At 48.4% G+C, this 27,040-nt stretch overlaps 1 protein-coding gene across 8 annotated transcripts in view; it reads right to left on the reverse strand.

The window, feature by feature from the left end:
• The window catches only part of DHX35 (DEAH-box helicase 35), a 66,403-nt gene that overhangs the window by 12,297 nt on the left and 27,066 nt on the right, over nt 1-27,040 (reverse strand). For 6 of the 8 annotated variants that reach the window (XM_045053626.1, XM_003983466.6, XM_045053624.1 and 3 more), the window contains 10 exons: nt 26,166-26,225; nt 19,751-19,863; nt 18,456-18,552; nt 17,429-17,587; nt 15,332-15,542; nt 10,938-11,062; nt 8,171-8,225; nt 4,903-4,998; nt 2,974-3,068; nt 990-1,067 (listed from right to left, as the gene is read on the reverse strand). In XM_045053626.1, coding sequence (XP_044909561.1) covers nt 990-1,067; nt 2,974-3,068; nt 4,903-4,998; nt 8,171-8,225; nt 10,938-11,062; nt 15,332-15,542; nt 17,429-17,587; nt 18,456-18,552; nt 19,751-19,863; nt 26,166-26,225 — 1,089 coding nt within the window. The remainder of the gene's footprint in view (nt 1-989; nt 1,068-2,973; nt 3,069-4,902; nt 4,999-8,170; nt 8,226-10,937; nt 11,063-15,331; nt 15,543-17,428; nt 17,588-18,455; nt 18,553-19,750; nt 19,864-26,165; nt 26,226-27,040) is intronic. The other 2 variants (XM_045053627.1, XM_045053625.1) reach the window with 2 other exon arrangements.

Raw genomic sequence — 27,040 nt, forward strand, 5'->3', positions numbered from 1 at the left:
TGATGCCGTAAGCCAGAAAGGACGATGTTTCACGTAAGAAAATGTAATTCACAGACTTTCGGAGGCAACTCCGCACGACGGTGGTGTAGACCTGTGCCCGCCCTCCCCTGGTTGAGGGAGCCTCAGACTGCAGACGGCACGCTGTGCCGGTACGAACGAATTCTAACTGAAGCAACTCATAATTCGTGATCTCAGTTAAGAGATGGGGCTTTTCTGAAGACTGTTCGTTAACCGAATAATCTCCCTTAGATCTCTGGCAAAACAAAAATTCAGTACTTCTCCTCTTCTAAGAAAGTATTCAAGAAAATGATCCGAGATACTGAAAACCTGAAGCATCTAATTTCCCCCTCCCACCCATTCCTATATATAAGAGGTTTCTTATGGTTTTCACCAGCTTTAGAGCTGTCAGGACAGCTTTTCAGCGGTTTTTAGTGACAATTTCAAGCCGCATTATTTGCTGAGTTTTACAAAATGTTAAGAATATTCCAGAAAAACACAATAAAAATGAACAGTACCTACGGCTAAATATGGGTACGGCGTGTGAACAGACACGGGTCCTCACCACACGGCCCTCCCACGGCCTGTCACGCCATCTCACACGCCCAGAGACAGCTCTGGAGATGCCACTCAGGGCCTCGCTTATTTGGCAGAAAATAGAACAGGGCTTGGTATTCAGACGCCGGCTAGTGCGAACCAGCATCACTGGCGGGTGCGAGCCAGTAGGGAGAGCGCGGGCCCTGGAGGAGCACGGCCAGCCGGCTACGTCTCCAGGCAGGGGAGAGCCAGGGCGACTCGTGCGTTCTTCCAGGCAAAAGCGCACCACGGACTCTGGCAGGGGCCCCGCCCGTGGATCAGAAGTCCTGGCAATAATCTAATAGGAAGATAGGAGGTCTCCCGGTCATTCCTTTATAAACTGAACCTCTGGACTCCCCACTCCTAGCTCACCTCGAGTGGGGTGGAGGGGCCTTTCGGGTGGGAGCTGTGCTTACTTTGATAAACGCTTCATACACGTTGAGCATAGTGAGATGATCACCCTCCTCCACAGCAAATTTTCGGTGCACTCGCATCTGGAAAGAACAAAGTTGACTCCTGTGAGCCTCCTGTACCGGGAGCTAACATCACGCGGTGAGCAGCTCATGGCCTGCGTAGTCAGAAGGACCTGGTCTGCACCGACGCTAGCTCTGCCTTCCCTGAAAACCTGACTAGTGACGTAACCTTTCTCTTCCTCAACTTCCTCATCTGTCAAGTCAGGGCATCAAACCCATCGAGACTGTTGTAGGATTAAGGTGATTCACTGTAACACCGGCCACAGACGTCAGACAGATGTCAGCGTTCTCGTCTCTCTCCTCCTCTGTGCAGTCAACACCACCTCTTCCAGAAGAACCCCTCCAGCCCCCAGTAGAATATAAATTCTAGGGGGCTGGGTGGGGGCAGCTGTCTGGCGCGTGGTAGACACTGTATTCGTGGGCTATCACCAGCTGCACGATCCTTTCAGACCCCATCTCTCAATTTCCCTTTCTGTTACCTCCTGGGCAACACCACCCTGCTCCCGGGAGTTCAAGAAGCAGCACGTACGATACAGGTTTGAGCTCACAAATACACTTATCTGCACAATTTTCTCCTTGCCTCAAATGCCACATAATTAACCGACCTACCTACCCGCCTCCCTGCCTTCCATCCATTCCTTCATTAACTGGTACTTCCTGAGCACGACCAGAGGCCAGGCGCTGTTCTAAGCACTTGGAATGTAACAGTGAACAAAACAGGGGTGGGAGCAAAAACCCAACAGGTTAACGAGCCAAACATATAGTAGAGCAGGTGGTAAGAAGCGTTGGAGGAGAGCAGGGCCGCGGAGGGGGTGCACGGCCACGGGGACGTGCTGCCATTTCAGACATATGGCGGTCAGGACCTCAGGTTCCTCACCTTGGAAATGAGTCTGCCTGTTCTGAAGGAGGAGCGTTAGATTAACAGAAAAGCAAACAGGGGAGCCTGGGTGGCTCAGTCGGTTAAGCGTCCGACTTCAGCTCAGGTCATGATCTCGTGGTCTGTGGGTTTGAGCCCCACATCGGGCTCTATCCTGACAGCTCAGAGCCTGGAGCCTGCTTCAGATTCTGTGTCTCCCTCTCTCTGCCCCTCCCCTGCTCACGCTCTGTCTCTCTGTCCTCTGAAATAAACATTAAAAAAAATAAATAAAAAGAAAAAAAGGAAAAAAAAGATAATAGAAAAGCAAACAAACAAACAAAAAAACAATGGAGGAAATGGACATAACCACCAGGCACAGGGACAGGCAAACTTTGCAACATATGACACGACTGTCAGGGAAGGGGACACCAGCCCGTAAGAAAGTCTCTCCTCCCCGGCACACACCCAAGCTGAGTTCCTGTGTGTGCAGGGCGGCCGCTTCTCGGCCTCCCCCCTCAGGAACCATCCCAACCTCACCTGGCCCGCCTCACCCCCAGGGGCTGACTTCTCCAGTCTCCCCAGCACCCACTCTTGCAATGCTGTCTGGTGCCGGGGCCTCAGGCGGGGGGTCCTGCCGCCTCCTGGGCTCGGAGCGCCCCTCCACCAAAAGCAGCCTGCTATGCCTAGGCACGACTCATTACGTCACTAGTGTGTGCCACCCGGCTTGTCCCGGAGCAGCCTGAAGGCCCGTCTCCCTTATGGGGAAGTCAGCGGGACACAGGTAAGACCGGGGTCTCTGTACTGTGAAAGGCAACGGCCCCATGGCTGTGCAATCACAGACGAGTTACCTAACCTTTCTGGGCCTCCACCTCTAAAAATGGTGAGGACGGTGTCTACCTTCCAGGTTTACGAAGATACGACGGAATGAGGCACAATGTCAGGCAAACACTGAGGATACACACAGACTCCATCTGCACAGCCCTGTCATCGGTGGCTCCCGGGTCCTTTCAACAAGGAAAGCCCAGAATAAAGACTTAGGTAGGAATGGCTTGGGGAAAAGGCTGAACTTACTGCCTGAGACTTCTGGTTTGAGGGGACCACAAAGATATTCTGGATTTGCATCATGGCTGCAATGCTTAGAATTTCCTGAGAACAGCCAAAATTTCCTATAAAACAAAAAAAGCACGTTTGATTTCAAACACATATTGTGTCGCTGAGAAGTGAAAGACATCTTGTTATTTTCCTTACACCACAGTGTCACCAAAGTCATACATTTATAAATCGTCTGATTACCACATGAACACTTTCCCCTGCTGAACGTAACGTCCCATATGTGGCCCCGGTGAACGCAGGCCTGGGAGGATTCTGAGAAAGCACAGCCTCCGGGCTCGGCAGCTGACGGGGGCGGGAGGGCAGGGGGCCGTGTCACTCGGGGCAGGTCCGCTCCACACCGGTTCCCTACTCCCATGTGGACAGTGGATCCTGGCCAAAACCCAAGAGGGAACAGAGGGGCAGCAGGGAGTGTGTGGGCTGTGTCCCCTCTGTGATTTCTCTCCTCCCGTACCCTCCTCTGGGGTGGCCTCCCTCTCGCTAGGGCCCACCCCACCTGGCAAGCTCAAGGCACACGTAGACCAGGGTAGCACCCTGCCCTGGAAACTGGGTCTGTGGCAATCAATGCCTCAGGGCACTGGATAGTGAGAGCAAACTGCACTGCCGGCCCCCTTCCCACAGCTCCCTGCCTCACGAATGATATGCACCCCCCCCCCCCAAACTTAAGAGTCCCGCTTCTCAGTGTAAGCCTGAGGTCATCCGGGCACTCCTAAACACAAGTATAGCTAACTCCCACCATGCTTAGTCTGGCTTAGTCTGAAATACAGCTTTGCAAATTCCTAGAGAGTGCACAAGCTAGCCAAAGGCAAGAAAAAATTCTTACTTCCTTTCCCACCGGGGGTGGTGGCTGGGGGGAGAAACACATAAACTATAGTCTCCAGATGATTCTGACGTACAATGAGAAGATCTCTGACTTATGAACTCAACTCATAATCTCACAAAAATCTGAAGGCGTCAGAGAAGTTGGGACCCTCGTGTGCTGGGAGAGGGAATACAAAACGGTGGAGCCTCTGGGGGGAAAACGGTATGGTGCCTCCTCAAAAAAATTATAGAGTTACTGGATGGCCCAGCAATTCCACTGTAAAGTATATACCCCAAAAAAGTGAAAGCAGGGACTCAAACAGATGCTCGCGTGCCCGTGTTCAGAGCAGCACTATTCACAACAGCCAAAAGGTGGAAGCCATCTAAGTGTCCCTCTGCAGATGAATGGTACATACACACAATGGAATATTATTCAGCCTTGAAGAAGGGACATTCTGACAGATGCTACAACATGAATGAACCTTGGAAGACAGTACATCAAGTGAACTAAATCAGTCACAGAAGGACAGACGCGGTAGGGTTCCACGGAAGTGAGGTTCCCAGAACAGTCAAATTCATAGAGACAGAGAGGAGAAAGGTGGTTGCAGGGGCTGGAGGGGAGGGAATAGGAGTTGGTATTTAAGGGGTACAGAGTTTCAGTCTGAAAAGATGAAAAAGTTCTGGCAGGTCTGGAAGCGGATAGTGACAGGGGCTGAGCAACAATGTGAATGTACTCAATGCCTCAAAAGTGCACACTTAAAAATGGTTAAAATGGTAAATTTTATGTGTTTTTTACCATAATGAAGAAAAAAAGAAAAAAACTTCCCTGTTTTTGTTTGGTTGGTTTTTTGTTTTTTTTTTTTAAAACAGGTCAGGCGTTAGGTCTAGGCCCCCGGAAAAGAAACAAAAGTTTTTGCCGAATTAATGATGACGGACACTGAATCCCAAGTTCACAACATGCCCCACATCAGACAGCATTATGGGAAAGCTCCTTCGCTCCTCAGAAGATTCCGTGCCCTCTTCCCCAGGGTGCACAAAAGTCGAAGGAGTTGGTGACAAAATCAATGAGAACTGTCCGTCTCCACCTACCTGATTCCAGCAGCATTTTTGCAAACATGGGATTCAAAGGAAACTCTGCGATTCTCATGCCGAGCGGTTCAGTGAGGCGACAGTCTTTGTCCAGACCTGCCAGACGAACAACAAGGAAAATCAGAAGGCACGTACGTACCACTGTGTTGGAAGATGTAGTTATCGGGAGAATAAAAGGCGATATATGCCAAAAAAGATACCCAAAGGATGAATCATGCTACCGAACTCCATCTGACACCGGAGGGCTGCTACAGTAAAAGAAGAAAAGATCCCCTCTGGGCTCCTGAATACCCAATTTTGAAAAACGGAGACTTCTAACAGCTTCTATTCAAGGACTGAATTACAAGGAAAAGGCCCTGCAGCCTCCCCTCCTTCCCGCTCCCCTCACCCACCCCAGAGCCTGCTCTTTTCAAGTGCAGATGTCCCAGAATGGCACCCTCTGTTCCTCCCGCGGTAAGAGAGCCAGTACAAGGCCAGCGACTCTGAAGCCGAACACTTGCCCACATCTCTCTTGGATGCCAGCGCCGGAAGTGTTTATCCAACTGCCTCCTGGGCAGTCTACTGAATTGGGCGGATCCCAGTTCCCCACATCCCTCCTTGCCTCTTCACCACTAGCCAATATACAGGGGCTGGATTCCTGAGACGGTGACTTTTATTTTACTACCGTTCAGACTGTTCCCGAGGTGTGCCGGCCCAGAGAGAGTGTGAGCTGCAGAGCTCACAGTAAGACAGAAAAGGCAATTTCTCTTCTGTTCCCATGTAATCATCTCTTGAAAGGTGGTAATTCGGCTGGTAACTGTTAATTAAGTCAGGTGGTTCCCCCTGCCTTCTCCAGCTTATTCAGGGAGGTGAAGAGAAAATAATTTTAACTTCCATTCTGTTGGACTGGAGGAAAATCAAGCCAAATGAAAAACTATGTAGTCAGTGTTCCCTCATACGCGCTACAGACCATCCCAGGAAAGCCGACTCTCGGGTTCCTACTACACGCCTGAGAACAAGGGATGGAAACCCGCTCCAGCTCACACCCTCCCTGGGCTGACGCGAGGAAGACCAACCCAAAGGCCTTTTAAATCACCGACGATCTTTTAAATCAGTCATTGGCTATTCCTTCCCAGAGAAGTATCATAAAGGTAATGGATACAGATGGACCCCATGCAAAAAAATTAACCCATAAACGGATCACAGGGTCACCGCAGTGGCTCAGTCGGTTGAGCGTCCAACTTCTGCTCAGGTCACGATCTCGCAGTTGGTGAATTCGAGCCCCGCATCGGGCTCTCTGCTGTCAGCACGGAGCCGACTTCAGATCCTCTGTCCTCCCCTCTCTCTGCCCCTCCCCAGCTTGCGCTATCTCTCTCAAAAAAATAAACAAACATTAAAAAAAAAGGGGGGGGTCACAGATGTACTAAATGTAAGAGCTAGAAACTATAAAAACCTTTCAAAGAAAACCCAAGAGATACCCATGCCCATGGGTTGGGCAATGGTTTCTTAGGTTAACACACCAAAAGCACAAGCAACAGAATTAGAAATACGTATACTGAACTGCGTGAAAACTTAAAGCTTTTGTATTACCAACGATACCATCAAGAAAAGTGAAAAGCCAACCCACTGAGTGGGAGAAGTATTTACAAATCACAGATCTGATAAGAAACGTATACCCAGAATACATAAAGAACTCCTCCAACTCAATAATAAAAAGACAACAACCCAAGGGAAAATGGGCAAAGGATTTGAATGGACATTTCTCCAAAGTTCTACGAATGGCCAATAAGCACAGGAAAAAGTGCTTAACATCATTAGTCATTAGGGAAATGCAAATCAAAACCACAAGATACCACTTCATATCCACAAGGATGACTATAACACAAAACACAGGTAACAGGTGTTGGCAACTTGCTCGAATGTTATTACGTGAAGCAAGTGGAATCTTCATACACGGCTAGTAGGAATGTCCACCAAAAACTAGCACACAAATGTTTACAGCAGCATTATTTGTATTAGCCAAAAAGGGGAAACAACCCAAATCAACTGCTCAGTGGATAAGGATACTATCTGGTATATCCAACCCACACGATGCTATGTTATTCAGCCATAAAAGGGAATGAATTATCAACACACACTACAACATACATGAACCGTGAAAACATCGTGCTGAATGAAAGAAGCCAATCGCAAAAGACCACATGTATGTGACTCCACTTCTGTGAAATGTCCAGAACAAGCAAATCTACAGAGACAGAGATTCGGTAAGCAGTTGCCTAGGACAGTTGTGAGGAGGAGGGGACAGGGAGTGGGAGTGAGCACGAGCGGGTACAGGGTTTCTTTCTTAGGTGATAAAACTGTTCCAAATGTTCTAAACGTGGGGTGATGGCTGCACAACCCTGTGAATATACTAAAACCACAGAACTGTACATTTTAAATGGGTAAATTCCACAGTATGTGAATTATGCTTCAATAAAGATGTTAAAAACAAAACAATCTCAAAGGACAAAACCTCTACTGAAACTCACTACCATACCAGACATTATGCTCACTTGGGGCAACATTCATAGAAAAGATAGGTACTTCCTGAACAGATGAATTCAGGCTACAGTTTTCTCTATCTTAAGATAAACACTACATTTTTATTTATTTATTTTTCATTAATTTTTTTAAAGCAGGCTTCCCATCCAGCACAGAGCCCAACATGGGGCTTGAACTCACGACCCGGAGATCAAGACCTGAGCCGAGATGAAGAGCTTAACCAACTGAGCCATTCGGGCTCCACCACTACATTTTTGAACAAAGAGAATAGAGGTTTCTCGATAACCTGGTGTTTCCTTGCCCCCAAAGAATTCCACAGGCTGGTCATCAGCCCAATTCTCCACAGGGAACTCCAAGAATGGAATGATGGGGAAGAGGGAGACAATAGTGAGCCTGAGATTTCAGGATGCAGCGGAGGGACTGAGAAAAAGGTCTGGAGAGGTCACACCTGAAATACTGGTAGGCAATCTTCTAGATGTCTTTCAGGAGTGTGGCTCCAATGATGGTTATTAATAGCTTCTGATGTACTGACATGCTTTAGGTATTTCATTGTCATAAGTGGACTTCATCTATTAATTATGATCCCACCTTTTTTATTTCAATAAAGCTTAAGGGTTATTAAAAGGATTGTATATGTGTGGAGAACCAATCCCACTCCTAAAGACACCAAGAGCCCTAGTGTGAATACAACCTACCTAATACCATCTATTAGTAAACAGATTAGAGAACACGGATGAGACAGGCATACCTCCCAGAGCATAGAGTAACTCCAATGCTTGAACCATCGACTGTGCTGGAGGGGGCTGTAAAAACATAAAAATCCTCCTAAGTTAATTTTTTCGGGTACCAGACACAACATGTGACTATTTCCTGCTCAAAGCCGCTCTTCCCTCTTATGTGCCCCATACTTCCCGGCCTCCGGGCCTCTATTCATGTCAGCGCCCCCTGAGGTGTCCTTTCTCTCCTCAGCATCCTTAGTGCTAATAGGTCTTCAACCTCAGCTTGATTAAACATTGCCCCTTGAAGCGCTCCCCACGCTCCCCTCCATCAGGAGTGAAGGCTCCCTATCTTGAACAACCTCCCTGTTTTTCTCCACTCTCATCGGACATTTCTGATGTTTCTACTTCATAGTCTCCACCTTCCATTCCAGCAGCCCCGGTGGCCAACCCTGGACCACCCAGAGCCCGGCTCCAGGCCTTGCCTACAGAGGGCAAATGACAGAGGCGGGATCTGAATTGCTGAAAACAACAGAGACTGCGAGGCACTCTGAAGTTAAGCAAAGCTGCTATTGTGACCTTCGGTCTGATTCTCTGAATCCAAATCACATCCCTAGTATTTTCACCTAACCACACACACCTAGTATTTCTCTCTGGCCTCATCTGAGTTGGGACCGTATGTGAACACTATGTTTTAAGATAGCTGGAAGGACTGCTTATGTATAATTTTAGTTTGTTTTTCTCACTGTATGATTTTGTGTTTTTTCACCCATAGAAACTTCACCGTGATTATCTGGATGGCTGCATAATATTCCAACCAGGTCATACTCTGTAAAGTAAGCAATTGTCTTAGTCCTGCGCAACTGACTTGTTTCCAGTTCTTTGCTACATAATTAACACTGCTAAATATACAAAGTTACATGTACCCTGTGATTTCAATTGTTAAAAAAAAAAAAAAAAAAAAGAACAACACAGTTGCAGGAGAAAACAACCAGAGGGAAATCAACAAAGATGAATTTATACGTATTTTCCTCATTCTTCAACTGTCCACCAGTTTATGATTTTCATTATTCTACTTAAAAATTTGATACACAATGATACTATAAACATGATCATACACCGAAGCGTTTTTTCTTCTTCTGAATTATTTTTTTCAGGAGAAATTTCCCTGAGAAGAAATACCAGGCATTTCTACGGCTCCTTAGATAATGTCGGAGAGCCCTCAGGGGCTCAAACGGGAGAATATAACTGCCGTCCCAAACCGCGCCAGCTTTGGATTTTACCATTTTGCTTCATGGGATCATTTAACGTAAAGCGGTGCCTTATAGCTCTTTCAGTCCGCACATATCTGTCTCCCACAGAAGCATGGGTAAGCTTCCACTGTCCACGCTCTCTGCTGCCTCCTTTCCTTCGGCTCCTTCCCCAGCAGGTAGCTCACAAGTTCCCAGGGACGCCTGAAAACTCTTTGCACTTTCTCAAGTGCTGATAGGTCATTTCTGCCATAATACATATTTCCTTTCATCCTAGATGTGAGCTTCTTCTTAAGCTTCTAATTTGCATGTACTGTTATCTTTTCTTTATAACTTCTTGCACACACCAGTAATCAAAGCGTGCGTTTTTTCCATATTTATGGTGAGCACACAATTGTTTTCTTTGGGACACAGGCTGACGTTTTCTATTCCTTCATTCACCTAGTTCATCATGACATGCATATGCCATCAGGGACTTTATCATCCGGGAACCCAGGCTTGTCACACAACAATGCAGTCGGGGCAGAACAGAGTTAAAATTCAAGTCTTCAAATCATAAAAATTCAGGAAGAAAACATGACTGAATGTTTATTAACTGACCTAGATACGGGGAAGTGTGTCATAAGCAAGGGAACGACAAAACAAATCATAGAGACAAAGACAGAACGACTTGACTGTGGAAATATTTATAATGTCTGCACATTTAAGAAACAAATTAAAAAAAGAGTAAAATACAAATAAACTGGAAAAACCATTTCCAAGAAATACACCGGACAAAGGTTAATGTCTTTATTAAAGGACTCCTAAAAATCACCACAGACACTAATTCTAACAGAGAAACGGCTTAACGATTCGGAAGAAATATAAAGCGGACAATAAATTTTTTTTAACTGTCTTTTAAGAAATCAAATATTAAGGTACAGCTATTTTTCCTTCCTCCCTCCCTGCCACCAATGCAATCAGCAAAGCTCTACCAGAAAACAAAACGGCATGATGAAGGCACCACGAGTGGGCATCGTGCAATACTGGACTTCAGGCATAAAAGCAATCTGGCCACACATCAAGGATGTACAAAATGGCTATGGCCGTTGGACCCAATAATTGCACTCCTGGAAACCTGTCTCAGGAAATAATCCGGAATGAGAGCGGCCACAAGGACGTCCCTGCAGCTCTCCCCCAGCTGTCAAGCTCCCTCACGTGGGCCCACACACGCTGGCTGTCCTGGCTCTCCCGCCCCTCCCACGTGCTGAGATCCTTCTTGCCTTTCAGGTCTCACTTCACACACGACTAACCAGGGCGGGGGCCTTCCTTGGTCTCTCAGAGCACCGGGCCCACGCACTGCAATCAGTTACTTGTCTCCCCCCGGCAGACAAGTACAGGACGTTGCGTCTGCCGTCTGCCTCCACTCCCCCATACCCTGCGAGGGCCTGGTGCAAAGTGGCACACGACGCATGAGCTAAGTGGAAATAAAAAAGAAGAGTGACGTGCTCTGCTCTATCTGATGTCCTGACATTCACCAGTGGGCATGCAGACAGAGAGCAGGACTTACCGACATGAAGTGGAACCTGAGGACGTTGTCGATCCCTAGTGCTTTCAGCTGGAGGATGACAGGTGCCAAGTTGCTACACTGCATCTCAGGGACAGTGCATTGAGGCAGCTTGTCAAAGGCTTCCTCTGAGGATAGGAAATCAGAACCGTTTGGGGTCAAATGCCACAGTCAAATGCAATCGTTGTGCCCAAGGCACAGGTTTTCGTCTCTGACAAGAGGCTTTAAGATTCTAGGATCAGAGGCCTAGGATGTCACACAACAAAGTTGTTTCGTATTTAGAAAAGACCACTCTATATAAAAATACCTTAGCTGTTTATACCTTTATAAACAATATACCTTTTATTGAAAGAGAGAGAAAGGGGGAGAGGGAGAAAGAGAGAGAGAGAGAGAGAGAGAGAGAGAGAGAGAGAGAGAGAATGTGTGAACACGAGTTGGGGAGGGGCAGAGGGAGAGAGAGGGACCGAGGATCCGAAGCAGGCTCTGTGCTGACAGCAGAGTCCGATGCGGGGCTCAAACTCACAAACCGTGAGATCATGACCTGAGCCAAAGTTGGACGTTTAACCGACTGAGCCACTCAGGAGACCCCCTCTCTCTTTTTTATTTTTGAGAGAGAGAGAGTATCTTTATAAAAGTCTGTCCTTTTACTTTAAGAGCCTTTTTTAATGTGCTTTTTGCCAGTAAAACATTAATCAGAGCAACAAGTACTTGCTGAATCCCTACTGGTGCCCAGGCACCATTACCCTCTGCCTGGGCTGCATCAAGTCTAGAAAGCAAGAACTGTACATATCAGCCAAGAACAATCTCAACGCAAATCACCAAAACGGTAACCACAATAGAGCAAATGACCAAATCTTACAAAGGGCAAAAATCGTCCAAATCTATCTTTTAAAACCAACGGGCCAGGCATGCGTCACACTCAGAATCTGATGCTGCCCCAAACAGATCAAGGGATGCTGACACGCCCCATCAGGGACAAAAGGTGACCGACAGGAAAAAGCACCACAAGGTGATGTCAAGATGGGAGGCCACAGGAGAGGGGTAGGGAGGAAGAGGCTTTGGGAGGCCTTTTAATAAAAGCCTGACAAACAGGGTGGAGGAAAAAGGGGGAGGAAGGGATTAAATCACTTCTGTATATATTCAGTAAGCTTCTGGATTATACACAGCATGCTCCACCCACAAATCCCTCTAATCAGTCAACATTTTAACTACGCACACCCTCTTTAACACAAGGCTCACCCAACCTCCATGCAGATCATAAGGTTTTGGTTAACTAAGGAAAGAAAACAACAAAAGGTATCATGAAGAAACAGCACTATCCCGGAAGAACTTCAAAAATGTTTTCAGAAACAACCAATATTCTGAGGACTGATGGATGCGGATTGCCAAATGCACAGGTCTAGCTGGAAGGTTCAGAATAACAGGCGACAACAGGAAGTTCCAAATGGGATCCTCCCTCTGGGTTTCAAGAGTATTTGGGGACAGCTTTTGGTAGGATAACCACATTTTCCAAGCACACTGCTGGCCAAGGGAGAGCAAAGTTATCAGATACGAGACAACCCTGCTGAGATACCGCTCTCAGGAAGCAGTGCTTCCCAAGAGTTCAAGGACACTCAATCAAATTCCACTGAGGACTCGACTACACAAGGCCCTGGGCCAGGAGCTGCGGGAGCAGCTGTGAGACGCTTCAGTGATATGAAAGGGCTGGCACCGAGACCGGAAACAGTAAACTCCAAGGCTGGGTCCCAGTGAATGGTCCTCCTGAAGGAAAATGGAGGCTCAGGGAAGGAGGAAGCACAGTCATTAGAGGAAGCATCTGAGGTCACTTCATGAGGAAGCTGCCATTTGAGAAAGGATCTGAAGGATAAGGGGGATCTGCCGGGCAGAGGAAACAACCCAAGGAAAGGTATCAAAAGGATGAGAAATGGGTGTGGACAGACAGAAGGTATGTTCGGGAAGAGCACGGTTCAGCTCGGATGCAGAGCAGAGCAGGGTACGTGGGTCGTGGCAGAACATAAGTGAGGGCAAGTTCTGGAGGGCTCTGGGAAACAGTGAAGGGTCTGAGCAGAGAGCACTCTGCTCAGGGCTACATTCTGTGAAAGCTCGCATCTGGAAGCCGGTTAGCCAAAAAAGCCTAGAGGCTGGATGCTAAACACCCCATTTCTGTCAGGTGAACCCTACCCAACCCCACTCCACTGAAACTGTTCCTGCTAAGGAAGTCAGTGACCTTTCAACCAAATCTACCTGCCTATCTTCAGTCCGCATTCTACGATTTCACTTCTTTGGAGCACGAGATAATGCGGGCCATTTCTTCTTTAAAAATAACAAGAGTTCCTCAAAAAGTTCAACATAGAATTATCATATGACCCCACAATTCCACTCCCAGGTTTATGTCCAAAAGAATTAAAAACAGGTACTCAAAACACACATTTTCATAGCAGCAACTATTCACAAAAGCCAAAAGGCAGAAATAATCAACTGACGAATGGATAAACAAACTGTGGTATATCGATCCAATGGAATATTATTCAGCCATCAAAAAAGAAGAAAGTGCTGGGGCGCCTGGGTGGCTCAGTCAGTTAAGGGTCCAACTTCAGCTCAGGTCATGATCTCACGGTTTGTAAGTTCAAGCCCCACACTGAGCTGTCAGCTCAGAGCCTGGAGCCTGCTTCGGATTCTTTGTCTCCCTCTCTCTCTGCCCCTCTCCCACTTAGGCGCGTGCGCTCTCTCTCCCTCTCTCTCTCTCTCTCTCTCTCTCTCAAAAATAAATAAAAATTAAAAAAAAAAAAAAGAAGAAGAATGAAGTATGAATACAACAGAGATGAACCCAGAAAACATTTAGCATTCATTATGCTAAACTGAAAGAAGCCAGACACAAAAGGTCAATATCGTATGATCCCTTTTATATGAAATAGCCCGCACAGAAAAATCCACTGAGACAGAACAGACTGGTGGTTGCCAGCGGGCAGGGAGGAATGAGAAGAAAGTGCTTGATGGGTATGGAGCGATGGACATATTCGGACATCGGACAGAGTCAGTGGGGCACACTATAAATGTAACAAATCCCACTGAACCGTTCGATTTAAAATGCTTAATTTTATGTAATACGAATTCCACCTCAACACATTTATTTTCAAGTATCTTGGAACTTTCTCTTCTCCTAACTTTCCTTTGTGCCTTCAGTGGTGGAAGACCCCTCCACTCTGGCCTCAGGCTCCGCCTCCCCACGTCCCATGAACACTCCTTACTCGCTTCCTCCACACCAAAGACCTGCACCTTCCATTCCCTCTGCCTGGTGCTTATCCCTTCACCTGGATAACCACTGGGCAGCCAGTGAGATCAGGTGCAAATACTCAGTCGTGAAGCCCTCCCCAGCGGGATAACTCCCTGCTCTCTGCTTCCCAGGCTCATCCCGTTACGGCAGCCCTACCACACCGCGACGTGCCAATCTGTGTCGGGGGCTGCCTCTACCCCCTGGCTGTCCGCCACGTGCCCGCAGCCCACGCCTCGCCTAGGCCTGGATCTCCAAACCCTGGCACGATGGCTGGCATACAGCAGGTCCCCCGTAAACATTCGCTACAAGAAAGCATAACATCAAGGACTGAACAAGGGGGATGGTCACCAGAAGGAAAGAAGAGACAAATGACAAAAGCCCTGATCTGGGAAATGAGTGCAGATGGATACTGGACACAGGAGAGAATCAAAAACGGTGTGAAAATTAGGTCTGGACAACTGGGAGAAACCTTGGTGCCATCGCCCACAAAAAGGCAGCACAGTGAGAGAAAGCAGCCCTGTAGAGATATCACCGCCGAAGGCAAGGCTGTCTTCGAGCTGGAGAGCAAGTTCCGTGAGGGCTGCGACAGTCTTTATCCTAATTTTATTTTGCTCCCTCAGGGTCTAGCCTGGTGACTGGAGTGGAACAACTACCCGTTTCCATCAGTGGTCTCAGGACAGAGCTTGCCATTTTTGCTCTGCAAAGACGCTCTGAACCAGAGGTAAAGATGGAACCCGGTGTGAGGCCTCACAGGAATCAGGGATGCCGGAACAAGAAAGCAGCACATTAAGCTGAGGGAAAAGGTAAGAAAGACAGGACCCGAGACATGAGGCCCAGGCTGCAAGGTCCCACGGCCGCAGGCAGGCCTACACCCAGACGTGAGGGTGGAACGGGGACGGCAAATAACTGCTGACTCATGGGCTCGCTCTGGCCGAGGGGAGCAGTAGCAAAAATGTGCTAAGTTTAGAGTCAAGAAAGCAGCAGGGGCCGAGGGCAGAGGGCCTTGTGAGGGGGGTCTGGATTTTACGCGAAGTTCTGCCCATTAGGGAAAACGCGTGATCTTCTCCAGTGCTCAGGCTTTACTATGAGAAAGTCAAAAACCCTTAAGGAAAACCACACTAACCTGTATAAAGGCGGTAACATTTTCCCGAACGGCTGCGGCCGCCACGTCCTGCACGCTGGTTGGCTGATGCCTGGGACACTGGGACCACCACCAAGCACTCGATGGCTGTCCTGGGATTGTAGGCTCGGAGTTTCACGAAGCCACAGTCGATCACATACACAATCCCGCTGATTGTAATGGAGGTTTCAGCCACATTGGTGGCTACGATCACCTGGGTCCCCACAGGAAGAAGAGTCAAAAAGAGCTGCTTAGATCTTTTCACTGTTAAGAAACTACTCAAAATCCTACAAGATTTACTGAAGATATTTCCAACGGTGTAGAATCTGTACGAGGCAGTTTAATAGACTGGAAAGGACATGAGTTTTAGGGTCACTGTGCCCTGGGCTTGAAATCTGCCTAAGGTGTGACTTTGGACAAGTTACTTAACCTCCTGCACAGTCCCTCACCTATGTAATATCCACCCCTCCTGGGCTGTGGAGGGGATCAAGTGTGAACTATATACATAAAGTACTTAGAGCCTGGCGCTCGGCCCATAATAAATACTCAACGAATGTTAGTTTTTGCCTTTTGCACAACTGAAGGAAATGACCACCTTGTATATCCCTATTCATTTATTTGCTCACATTCGAACCATTTCTGAGAATCTGTCTGTGCTTTGCAGGTACTGCTCAAGGTGCCAGGGATGTACGGGGAACAAGAAAGTCAGGGCCCCTGTTCTCCCAGAGTCTGCATCCTCGTGTGAGAGTCTGGGTGAAGAAGCAGTGAGCATGAACAAGCAGACAACCTCACAGAGTGACAAATACTATGAAGAAAATGCAACAGAGTGATAACACAACATTACTGGGTGCAGTGCTCATTATGTGTTAAATAAGAATAATGTGGTACGCTACTGTGGATGGCCAAGGAAAGTCTCTCTAGAAGATTTTGGGCTGAGGCCTGAGTAACGAGAAACAGTCAACCCACTAGAGATGCAGGCAGAAGAAACAGTTCGAAGCGGAAACAGCCAGGGAGGCCAGAATCCAGGGGAAGTACAAGAGGAGCCAGGACCAGATCGCGTACGGTCTCTGGGCCACCAGGAGGGCTGGCATTTTATTCTAAGTGCACCAGGCACTGCCCCTGGAAGATGTGAAGCAGCAAGGAGCATGCAAAACAGCACTCAGAACCTTTCAAAGGCACTTCTCCATCTATCATTTTGTAAAAATACACATTTAGTAGTTTATACTAGAGACCCACCTATCCAAACTTGTTGTTATTTATGCTTCGCAGCTGAGAAAACTGGGCCTTGAGGTTGAGAAACCCACCCAGGCTCCGAGTAGCTCAGGCACAGAGTCCAGGTCTCCTGACTGGTTGGCCACAGTCCACGGACTCGCAGGCTTGAGGTGCTCCACCCCAACGACCAGGAGGCCGGGCAACTTCTCCCAAGTGATCAGAATTGGGAGTGGATCCTCAGACCGGCCCTCACCCACCGTGTTCTCTACCATCCGCTTGCTGATAAACAGCTACAACAAGCCAGCTTCAGGCCAGGTCTGGGCCTTCCTCGTCCTCTGGGAAGGAAAGCTGAGCCAGGCCCAGGGGACAACGGGCGGGACACAGGCTGGCCGCCTGCTCATTCCTTCCAACTCATGTTTCTCACCACACCCTTCCCCACCCCAATTTCCAGGCTAAATATTTTTAAAACCACACTTTGAATTAACTGATCTAAACTTGGCTCCATAGGCTAACTGCTGATGCCTAAAACGAACGGTTTAGAAACCATTTGTAGTAACTCGTCTACACAATTCACTAAGACACTCACGTCAGGCAAGCCAGTATCGTGCCATAGGGAACAATATTAAGCAGACAGAAAAGAGGCAGAGAGGAGTCACTTGTTCTGATCACTGCTGTCACAGTGATCCTTCTGTGGGGCAGCTTTAGAGATTTCTGAACACCGTATTCATTGTGATTTATTGTGTGCGTTTAGATCTACTGCACAGAAACCTGGACCTAAAAGTCTTACCAAGTTTCACTTCCATTAAAAAACAAGCAAACAAACCAACAAAAAACCTTCCCAGCCATCACAGATGGCTGCCAAGGCCCTGGTCAGCAGGTTAGTCTCACCTTTCTGACGCTGCGTGACACCCTTTCAAACACTTTCATTTGCTCAAAGGAAGGCAGTCCTGCGTACATTGGCAGGACCCGGAGGTGTCTCTTCATCCCAGTTCGCCCTAGCGCCCGAGCCTGCTCGATTAGCATAGACACGACCGTTTCCACCTCTTCCTAAAAACATCGAACCAGGAACCAAAGAACCCGAGATCAGTTTGAAGCATGTCATTTTTGAAAGAAAATGTTAATTTAGGACCAGAATTTTAACTGTGGTAGGATTCACGATTCCCAGGGCGAGCACACTCTGGTCTGGGGCGGTTTTTAATCAAATGCTACTGAACAGTGGTGTCTATGGGGTGAAAATTTGCAACTGTCAGGTTCATTACTGACATCTATACTATCTGCAGTGAATACAAGAGCTCCCAATCAACAAAAACAATGACTATTTTACTCGGCTTTCACGTACTGTGGTAAACAAAGCACGTCCTACATGTGGACAAGCTGTGACACATAAAATCACTACAGGCTTTCCCCAGAAAGGACTACCGTACTGTGGAAAGTGTTCGACAGTGGAAAAGACGACGGCTGGAGGGTGGTTCTGAACAGTGCTCCAACCCTGAGTGAGCAGTGGGGCTTGTTCAGGTGATTTTCCAGGGATGTGCCCGCTCACCATCCCAGGAGGGGTGGTGTCGCCGGGAAAGAGGCATACAGCAGCCAACGCACATGCACAAAGGGTCCCTAACACAGCATTTCACCACGGTTAGCTCAACAGCCCGCTGACTGCCTCGTTTACTTTGGAACCAACTAATAAATTTAAAATACACTGAACCCTCTGCAGATAGAACAGGCGGGAGCTAATGATTCCCTGACAATCCAGTCGGTAGATGAATGACATCAATCCAAACAATTTTATGTGCAATTAATTAATCACAAGATACAATAAAATCTGAAATGAATAGTTAAGTAAAGGAACACGCCCCTGTGTTAATTTTGGTGTTGCCTTAACATGTCTGTTTATCAGAGAAAATTCCAGTGGAATTACCTGGCCAGTAAGAAATGCTAGTATGTCTCCGTCTCCCTCTGTCTGGTGAATTTTCATCACAGTCTCTACAGTTGATTTGATATAATCTGGAACAGGACTGAAAAGACGTAGGAGATAAATTCATCACTAGGACACGCTCATCAATTATAGATTAATTAGCCTAATAATCCAGCAGCAAGGCCTCATGAAAGTTAGTTTGGGCCTGCCTGGCAGGTGAGCAGTATGTGAATAAATAAAATAGTCATTCACTTTTTTCCTTTTTTTTTTTTTTTAAAGGCAGCATTCAAAAGTAATCCATAGGGGCGCCTGGGTGGCTCGTCAGGTAAAGCGTCCAACTCATTATTTCAGCTCAGGTCATGATCTCACGGTTCCTAAAATCCAGCCCCGTGTCGGCTCTGTGCTGACAGTGTGGTGCCTGCTTGGGATTCTCCCTCCCTCCCTCCCTCTCTCTCTCTCTCTCTCTCTCTCTCTCCCCCCCCCCCCCCCCACTCATACACACGCATGCTCTCACTCTGTCAAAATAAACACTAAAAAAAAGTAACCCATAATTACATGTATACCATGATTCTTAGCTTTACCTGCAAAGATATAAAAACTCATGCAAATAAATGTGCTATCTTTAGCATGCAAAGATGGCTGGTCAGTGAAAACTGAGGGCTCTGGTTCCAGTGCTAAATTCCACACTCTTTCTATTTTCCCTCCTGATCACTGGCAGCAAGTCTGAGTGGGGTACTCGAAGCTAATGGATGTGCTGTCCGGCGAGAACAACTCAGAAGTCGGACTCCCAGCTCTGGCCTTATCAACCACTGCGCCAGGCTCCTGGTGTTCGTCTGTGCAGTGACTAGGTGTAGGAATTAGGATGGACCCTTCCTATCCAAGGGGGCTCCTCCCAACCATGTCAACCAGGCCTTCTTGCAAAGATGAAGAGAGCGAAGAAGCAAATGATTCAAATCATTACTGCTGCTCTCGCAGACAGGCAGCCTGGGAAACCCCCGTTCTGAAGACCACCAGGCCTCCTCCCTGTAATCTCGTTACCCCTTGGCTCTTTCCCACTGAGACCGTGACCACAGACGCCCAGAAATCTGCCCACCGGTGTCAAGAGTTCAAACGCATCGAGCAGCGACACCGAGCAGGGCTCCAGAACATCCTGCCAGTGACAGGAGACACGAAACATGCCCCTCTCCCCGGCCTGGCATACTGCCCTTGGGGCTGGGAGCGGATGCAATTGCTTCTCGTTCCACAACACAGGCCAGGTCTGCTGACGACCATCATTAAAGAGGCAAGGGTCATCAAACCTTTGTAGATAAAAGATGTCCACTGGAAATGTTCGCCCTTCTACTGTAAGGATCACGCACGTATCCCTCGTTGGGTCACTGGTCTCATTTTGATTAAAGAAATCCCGGAATTTCTATTAAAACAACAAAACAAAACAAACAAAACTTAATTTCTCTAAAAAAAAAAAATGATTCACAGTAACTCACAGAAAGAAAGAAAATAATATAAAACTGGAAGAGCAGGGGCTGGGTAGAAGAGACTGGATATATATTACATGGCCTATGGGTTGTAAAATAACTACTAAAAATTGTGTTTTTATTACTGCAATTTTGAGGAGTGACATTTCGATGATGGACTGACTCTACTAAGGTTTGATAAAAAATAATGAAGATTTCAAAACTATTCACTAATGGATCTGGGTCAACATGTAGCTGTGATATTACTTATTTTTACCCTGTGTATTTTATTTAACAGGAAACTGGGTCAAAAGGTGTGATGCAAATTAAACACAGATTAAGTCGGGCCGATCTGGAAAGCACATATGTGATCACACAGGTTATCAATTAATAGAGGAAACTGACACTTCCATGAACACCAGGTACGGTCCTGGCACCATGGTTACAGATACCTATTTACGATAACCTTCTCAGACTTCAAGCAGGGACGGTGTCTCCTCCGTCTTTCCATGCCCTGTGGGAGCGGGCACAACACTGCGTATGGGGGAGGTCACGCGCTACACACCTGAGCCCTCCCACAGCACCCAGCGGACAGAAGTAGCTCCTGGCAGTTTCTCCGGGAAAGGCGGCTATGTCCTCCTTGGGGGCACTTGACCACCAGACTGGCAGTCTATAGGGAGGCCTGGCCCGAGAGCTCTGGCCAAAGATGCAGCAGGGAGGCACCACTGAAGATCCCCCCTCGGAGAACATGACCCAAGATACACAGAGAAGCTGGCAGGGGAGCGAGTGCCAGACAGGAAGTGGCTGTGCCAACGGCAGAGGAACACGGAAACCCTGCTGGGTGGAGTGTGTCATCTGATTCCCGCCGGTGATATCCCAGTCCCCCCGAGGCCTGGCTGGGCATCCCTTTCTATTATCCTGGGAGGTCTGCCTACGTGATCACAAGTCCTGCCTCCTTGACGTCCCCGCCTATCTTTGCCAACCATGCCGCGGCCCGCTCCTGGTGCCCGGGAGCCGGGGGCGCACGGAGGACGGCATCGAGTACTGAGTGAATGGACGTGGAGGAATACTTCTTCTACAGTCGACCGGATTGAACTACAGAAAATGGGATGCTATACGCTGACCTCAAAGTTGTGTCTGAGAAGAGTCGGCACAGACGTACAAGTGCCGCATGCCAGCAAAGGACCATGTTTTGCTATGAAGAACCACAGGGCACCATTCTTCGCTTCCTTTTTGGATAAATTCCCTTCAAGGGACTTCAGCCCTTCTGTGTCCGATGATGTGCATGTAGCACAGGCAGGCTGCAAGCGACGCCCAAACAACCGAGCAGGGACGGCTCCTCCACACTAGAAAGACTGAATACTCCAGGGGACGGGCACGCAGAGAACCAGTCACAACACAAAGCGAGGCAGAGTGACTACGTGACCAGAACAAAGCTGCCAGTGACTGGGAGAGAACGAAAGGTCAACGCTGAGTGGCTTTCAGGGAAGGCTTCAGAGAGGCAGCAGCACCGCTGGCTGAGCCTGAACGGATGAGGAAGATGATCACTGGCTGCGAAGGAGATCAGACACCCCCCCCCCGCCGCCCCCAAGATGAGAGCAGACTGCAGACTAAGACATAAAGGGGCCCCCGACAGAGGAGAGGGCCCAAGGTCTAGGGCAGGCCAGCCCTGTTCGGAACTAGTCCTCTTGTCTACAAAAGAGACAAACTGCTATCTCCCCTGCAAGGCCGCCACACAGGCCACATAAAGCATACATGACTGTAGTCGTGACTGTACGTGTACGTGACTATAGTCCACAGATCTGGCCTAAAGTATGTATCATCAGTAAGCGATCGTATTACCGCTCTGAAAGGGCCAAACGTCAGGCCGCACAGGCACTTCACCTGACGCACAAGGCGAGAGCGGTGAAGACAGGCGTGACGTCGTCAGACCTGCCTTCTGGATGCCTGGCTCCGGTGGCCATTGTGAAGGCGGGCAGGGGCAAGAAGAGGTTGGAGGCCAGCCGACTAATTCAGGAAGCTATCGGAAGAGCTCAGAGGAGAGAATGAGGCGTACGCTGGGCAGGGGCCGGGTGAAAGCGAAGCATATGCCAGAGGTAAGACTGACGGGGCCCGGCAGCCGGGGAGTGGAGAGGACGGAATTACTTCTTGGTCAGGGATAACACTCCCTGAAGGAATGCAAGTCTTGAGCCTGAACAACTACGATGAGAGAGTACCACAGAGAAGCCAACAGTCACGGGGCTGTGAGTTCAGGTGGCCGGTGACCAGCCAGCTGTGAACAACTCAGCGGGAGCACAGGAACGCGGTTGAGACGGCCACAAGCACAAAGTGTCGGCTGAACCAGAGGCCGCGGAGGCGGGCAGCCCTGAGGAGGAACAGCAGCTGGCAAAGGAGTCTGAGGGGAAGCCACAGGGAGGCAGGAGAGAGGGGAGACGGTGGGGATCCGGAAGTAGCAGACTGAGAAGGAAGATTTTAAGAAGGGCTTGGTGGGGGCGCCTGGGTGGCTCAGTGGGTCAAGCAGCTGACTCCTGACTTCGGCTCGGGTCAAGGCCTCACGGTTTGGGAGTTCAAGCCCCACGTCGGGCTCTGAGCTGATGGCTCTGCGCAGACAGTGAGGTGCCTGTTTGGGATTCTCTCTCTCCCACTCTCTCGGCCCCTCCCCTGCTCGTGCTCTCTCTCAAAATAAATCAATAAACATTAGAAAAAAAAAAGGCGGGGGGGGGGGGCCTGGTGAAGAGAACCGAATGTTACCGAAAAGGCAAGCAGAACAAGGAGGATGGCTACACCTCATTCCGAACATGTGGTGCCGAAGAGAACGGACAGGGACTTGCTCTTTCAGGAAATGAAACTCAGCGTTACTGAGGAGGCACAAGATTTTCAGCCTCAGGATAATTACCTTTCATCTTCATCTGGAAACGTAAGACACACACTACATAGAGCTACAGGCTAGAGAGCAAATAAATACAGCGTGAGGCCGAATGAAGGAGCGGCGAGAGCGGGAGGTGAGGAAGGAGCTCCAGGAAAAGGAGCGTGTGAGTCAGGTCTCAAAGAGGTGGGCTCGGACCAACGCAGACACACGGCCCGGAACATCAAATGACAAAAAGAGGGCGGTCTCTGGAACAGAGTGTAAATGACGAGGACATCTGCTGGGCTGTCTTCCCAGCTCACCACGTGCCCCTCCCCGACAGCTGCCCAGACCTGACCCACAGAAGTGGGCTCCCAGCGGCCATGTCTACACCACGCGCCCACGGCCCTTGGTCAACGCAGATTGGTCCCGAGGGGGTACCTGACCCCAGCTGACCCTCGGTTCCTTCTCTAGGAATCTGGAAAGCCAAATCAGTCTTCTGCAAGCAGCTGGGCCAGTGACAAAAAACCTCGGCATTGTCAGCAGCCAGATTTCCTGCCGTGTGGATGGAAGCACACAAAAGAAAAACAATAGCCTGTGATACAATGGTCAATTAATACTTCCTAATTATACCTGGTCATGTTCTAGAATTGCTCGCACAATTAAGCTTCCATTAACAAAGCAGCTAACCCAATCAAGGCCACGATCCGACGGGCCCTGCCTCTGCCCCCCCAGGCCACGATCACCGGTGCCTTCGCTGCCAGGCTAGGTGTCCCCAGGCCCTGAAACCAGAGCAGATGGCATCTACCCCTCCAGAGAGTGGGGCCTGGAATTAGTCTGTCGCCCACAGAGCCAGGAGCTGAGAAGCCAGGGGAGAGGGTCTGGCACGCCTGGGCCTCCAGGTCAAACGCTGCTGTAGCCACATCCTGCCACCTCGACCCTCACTCTCCCCGCTCCCTCACTCCAGTACACTGATTTCTCTCACCCTCTTCCTCTCACGTAGGGACTCCCACCCCACGCCCCACACGCACCCACTCCCACCCTCCGACGCCCTCAGTCACATAGGACTGACTCCTGCCCACGGGATCCCCGCTCACACACACACAGGCTCCTCCCCCTGGCAGGGGAGAAGCTGAGCAAGGGTGGGTGAAGGAGCGAAGGCCCAGCATGCCTTGCATCATAAAGCACCCCCAGGCCACGCCAAGCTTCCTACACTCCACTCTCCCACTTAAAAAACCTACTTCCAGAAAGTCCACCTATATCAACTACCACAGGCAGAATGGAAAGAAGGCGTTTTTTTTAAGTCTCTGGGCCACACCAAGAGACAAGGAACGGATACTGGAAGCAATAGATTTCCACAACCATTCTAAGAAAACACTGGGACGTCATCATTTTCAAACACAATAAAAACTGTTGGCAATCATTTTTAAAAGAGAAGGGGAGACGAAGGTAAGCGGTCAAACAGAAGCAGATGCTCTGTGCAACGTGGGCACGGAGGCAATGACGGGAGGTGAGGTGGGGCAGAGCCCTCTAACCCGTGTGCCGGCAGGAGCCACAGGCCATGGGGTGAGAAGTAATTCAAGAGGGCAACAAAGAGCTTTGACCCAAAGGTTATCGAGAGCCGACTAAAGACAAGCGACGGCCTTGAGAAGGTCCGAGAAATCAGCCAGGCTACACACGCAGACACCCCTCTGAGACACACTGAGCTTTTTCTCTCTCCAAGTTTCTCTGAATCCCTGAAGCCACAGGGAGGCCAGGAGCCAGGGGCCAGGCCCTTTTCACATCTCAGCTGGATGAAAGAACTGGCCTGCTGACTGGTATCTCTCTCCACATCTACTCCTGCCTCTTCTACAGGGCACCCAGAGTGATCTTTCTAGAACTTAAATGTGATCAAGGCACTGCCCCTCCTCACACTATCCCAGGGCTCCCAACCAGGTATGGGGTGGATCCTTCCTCCTCTGCTTGGCCTATAAGACCTTCCATCATCTGACCCCTCCCAACCTCTCCATTTTAATTCCCAGGGCTTCCCATTCTGTCAAAATTCCCTAAACCTAAAAGCATCTACTCTGTGCCAGACACTGTTTCAGGTGAAAGGGATAAAATACTAAGACATGCCAAGTCCCAATCTTCGCGGAACTTTTATTTCACTGACGGGAGACACGCAATAAACGAACACTTGGCTATGCATACAATGCTGGGTACTAACAAATGCTAAACAGAAGAACTGAGCAGAGTACGATAATGGAGAGCAGCAAGGCGCGGTTTCAGTCAGGGTAGTGAGAAAAGGCCTCTCAGAGAGACTAATACACGGTCAAACCCGGGATGAAGTGAGGGAGCCACGAGAACGTGGGGGAGCACCGTCTAGAGAGAGGGTCCCACCAGAGTAAAAGCATACTTGGGTTTTTCTGATCTGGGCAAGATGAGGCCGGGTGTGAGGTGCATAGGAGAGACTGTGGACGGAGAGGAAGTCAAAGAGGTGACAAGAGAGGGGACTGGGGGCAGATCGTACCCCATAGGCCCTGGAGGCAAGGGAAGACTCCCACCTCCACTTGCCTCACAGCCCCCTGGACACATGGCATCATGCGCCCATGGTTCTATGCCTGCTTAGAATGTCCTTCCCCACCCCTGCCCATCTGGCAGACTTCGGCGCATCTTTTGAACCCAAATGGGATGTCTGACTTCTGTGAAAGCTTCTGGACGTCCTCCAGCCAGCTAGACTTAAGCAGCCCTCGCTTTAGCCGTCTCAGCACCTTGACATACTGATCTGTAAACATCTATTTATGTGTCAGCTTCCCAAGAAGTTCAGGGAGGGTATCAATCACCCGTAGTCAGCACTGTGCTTAGCATAGTATATTAGTATATACTTATACTTACTTTATTAGTATATATTTATACTTATATTTATTTACATATTTACATACAGGAAGTGATCAAAATTATCTAAGTTGAACTGCTGTTAGAACTAAAATATTACTTGGTAAGAAAGAAAAATAACGTAAGCTGAGCTGTCAAAGCAATAACATGGAAATTATTATACATACAGGGAAAACTTCAACTGCACATGCAAAAAAAATCTAAACATAAGTGCCACAGTCATAAATAAATCCAAGAAATATAACCTCATACCGAGAAAAGTAACAAAGAAACTGCCTGCGTGGGGAGAAACACAGTATGTAGAGAAACAAGACAAGTAGGTAATTATGAACTCACTTGATTACAGGCTAATTTCCACCCACAAGCTAAAAAGGAGTATCCTCTGATCAAACGGAATCTAGGACATCGGATGGCCCCACAGGGAAGGTAGGCCATTCCACCAGAGATCAGCTCTCGTTACGTAAAGGTAACTTCCCATGGACACGTCCAACAATCCCAGGGCTTACAGGGGACAGCGGGGGGTGGGGGAAATGCTTGTACCTCTGCATCCAGAGTGGCTGAAGCCACAATCAATCGAAGATCCCCTCGCTTTCTCTGAATCTAAAAAAGAAGGCATTAAGAAACAATGATACAGTGCAATACTCTGGTCCCTGAAATTTACTTCAGAATAATTCAGTGCGTCTACTTTTGGGGGGCCTGGGGGGAGCCTACAGTTATAAGTTGGTGTTAGAGGGATAGGTAAAAAGGTGGCTCGATATACTATGCTAACTGTGTAAGTAGTAAAATTTTCCAAAATAAAAAGCTAAAAAAAATGTCTATAGAAAGCATAAAGGAGCTTTAAGAACTGAATTTGAATTTACCAAAAGTAAAACCATTTTTTCCTGATACTTGGGTCTCTGGATAGCCAGACAGTATACACAGTTAAAGCATAAAAAAATTCATTAAAAGCAAACAAACAATAAACATTAATACCAAGACAGAAATATGGACAAAAGATCTTAAGGTATTCAGAGAAAGAAACGGTCAACAGGCAGAGAAGCAACGATCATATAAAATGTCGCAAAAATATACAGTAACAATGACATTTCTTTCATCTACCACACTGGCAAAAATCTATTTAAGGCTAATTACTCAGGATTGGCAAAGATGCAGTGACATAAGCCTCTTATTATACTGTTCCCAAGAGGATACAAGCAGGTGGGATAATCCCTCATAAGTATCAGAAGTATAAATCTCTGGCCAAAGAATAAAAATAACAAAAATAACAGGAACAATGGCAACTAACAGAACTAACGTAAACTAAGTCACGCGCTATTCCAGGGTCCCTGCGTACAGCCGTGTGGCCTATGTGCTGCACGAAGATGCCTGGCTGAGGCGGCTAGGGGCATCTGAAGTCCAGACCACCCTCCCCGCAC

The sequence above is a fragment of the Felis catus genome, chromosome A3 (assembly GCF_018350175.1).
Source record: "Felis catus isolate Fca126 chromosome A3, F.catus_Fca126_mat1.0, whole genome shotgun sequence".
Lineage (NCBI taxonomy): Eukaryota > Metazoa > Chordata > Mammalia > Carnivora > Felidae > Felis > Felis catus.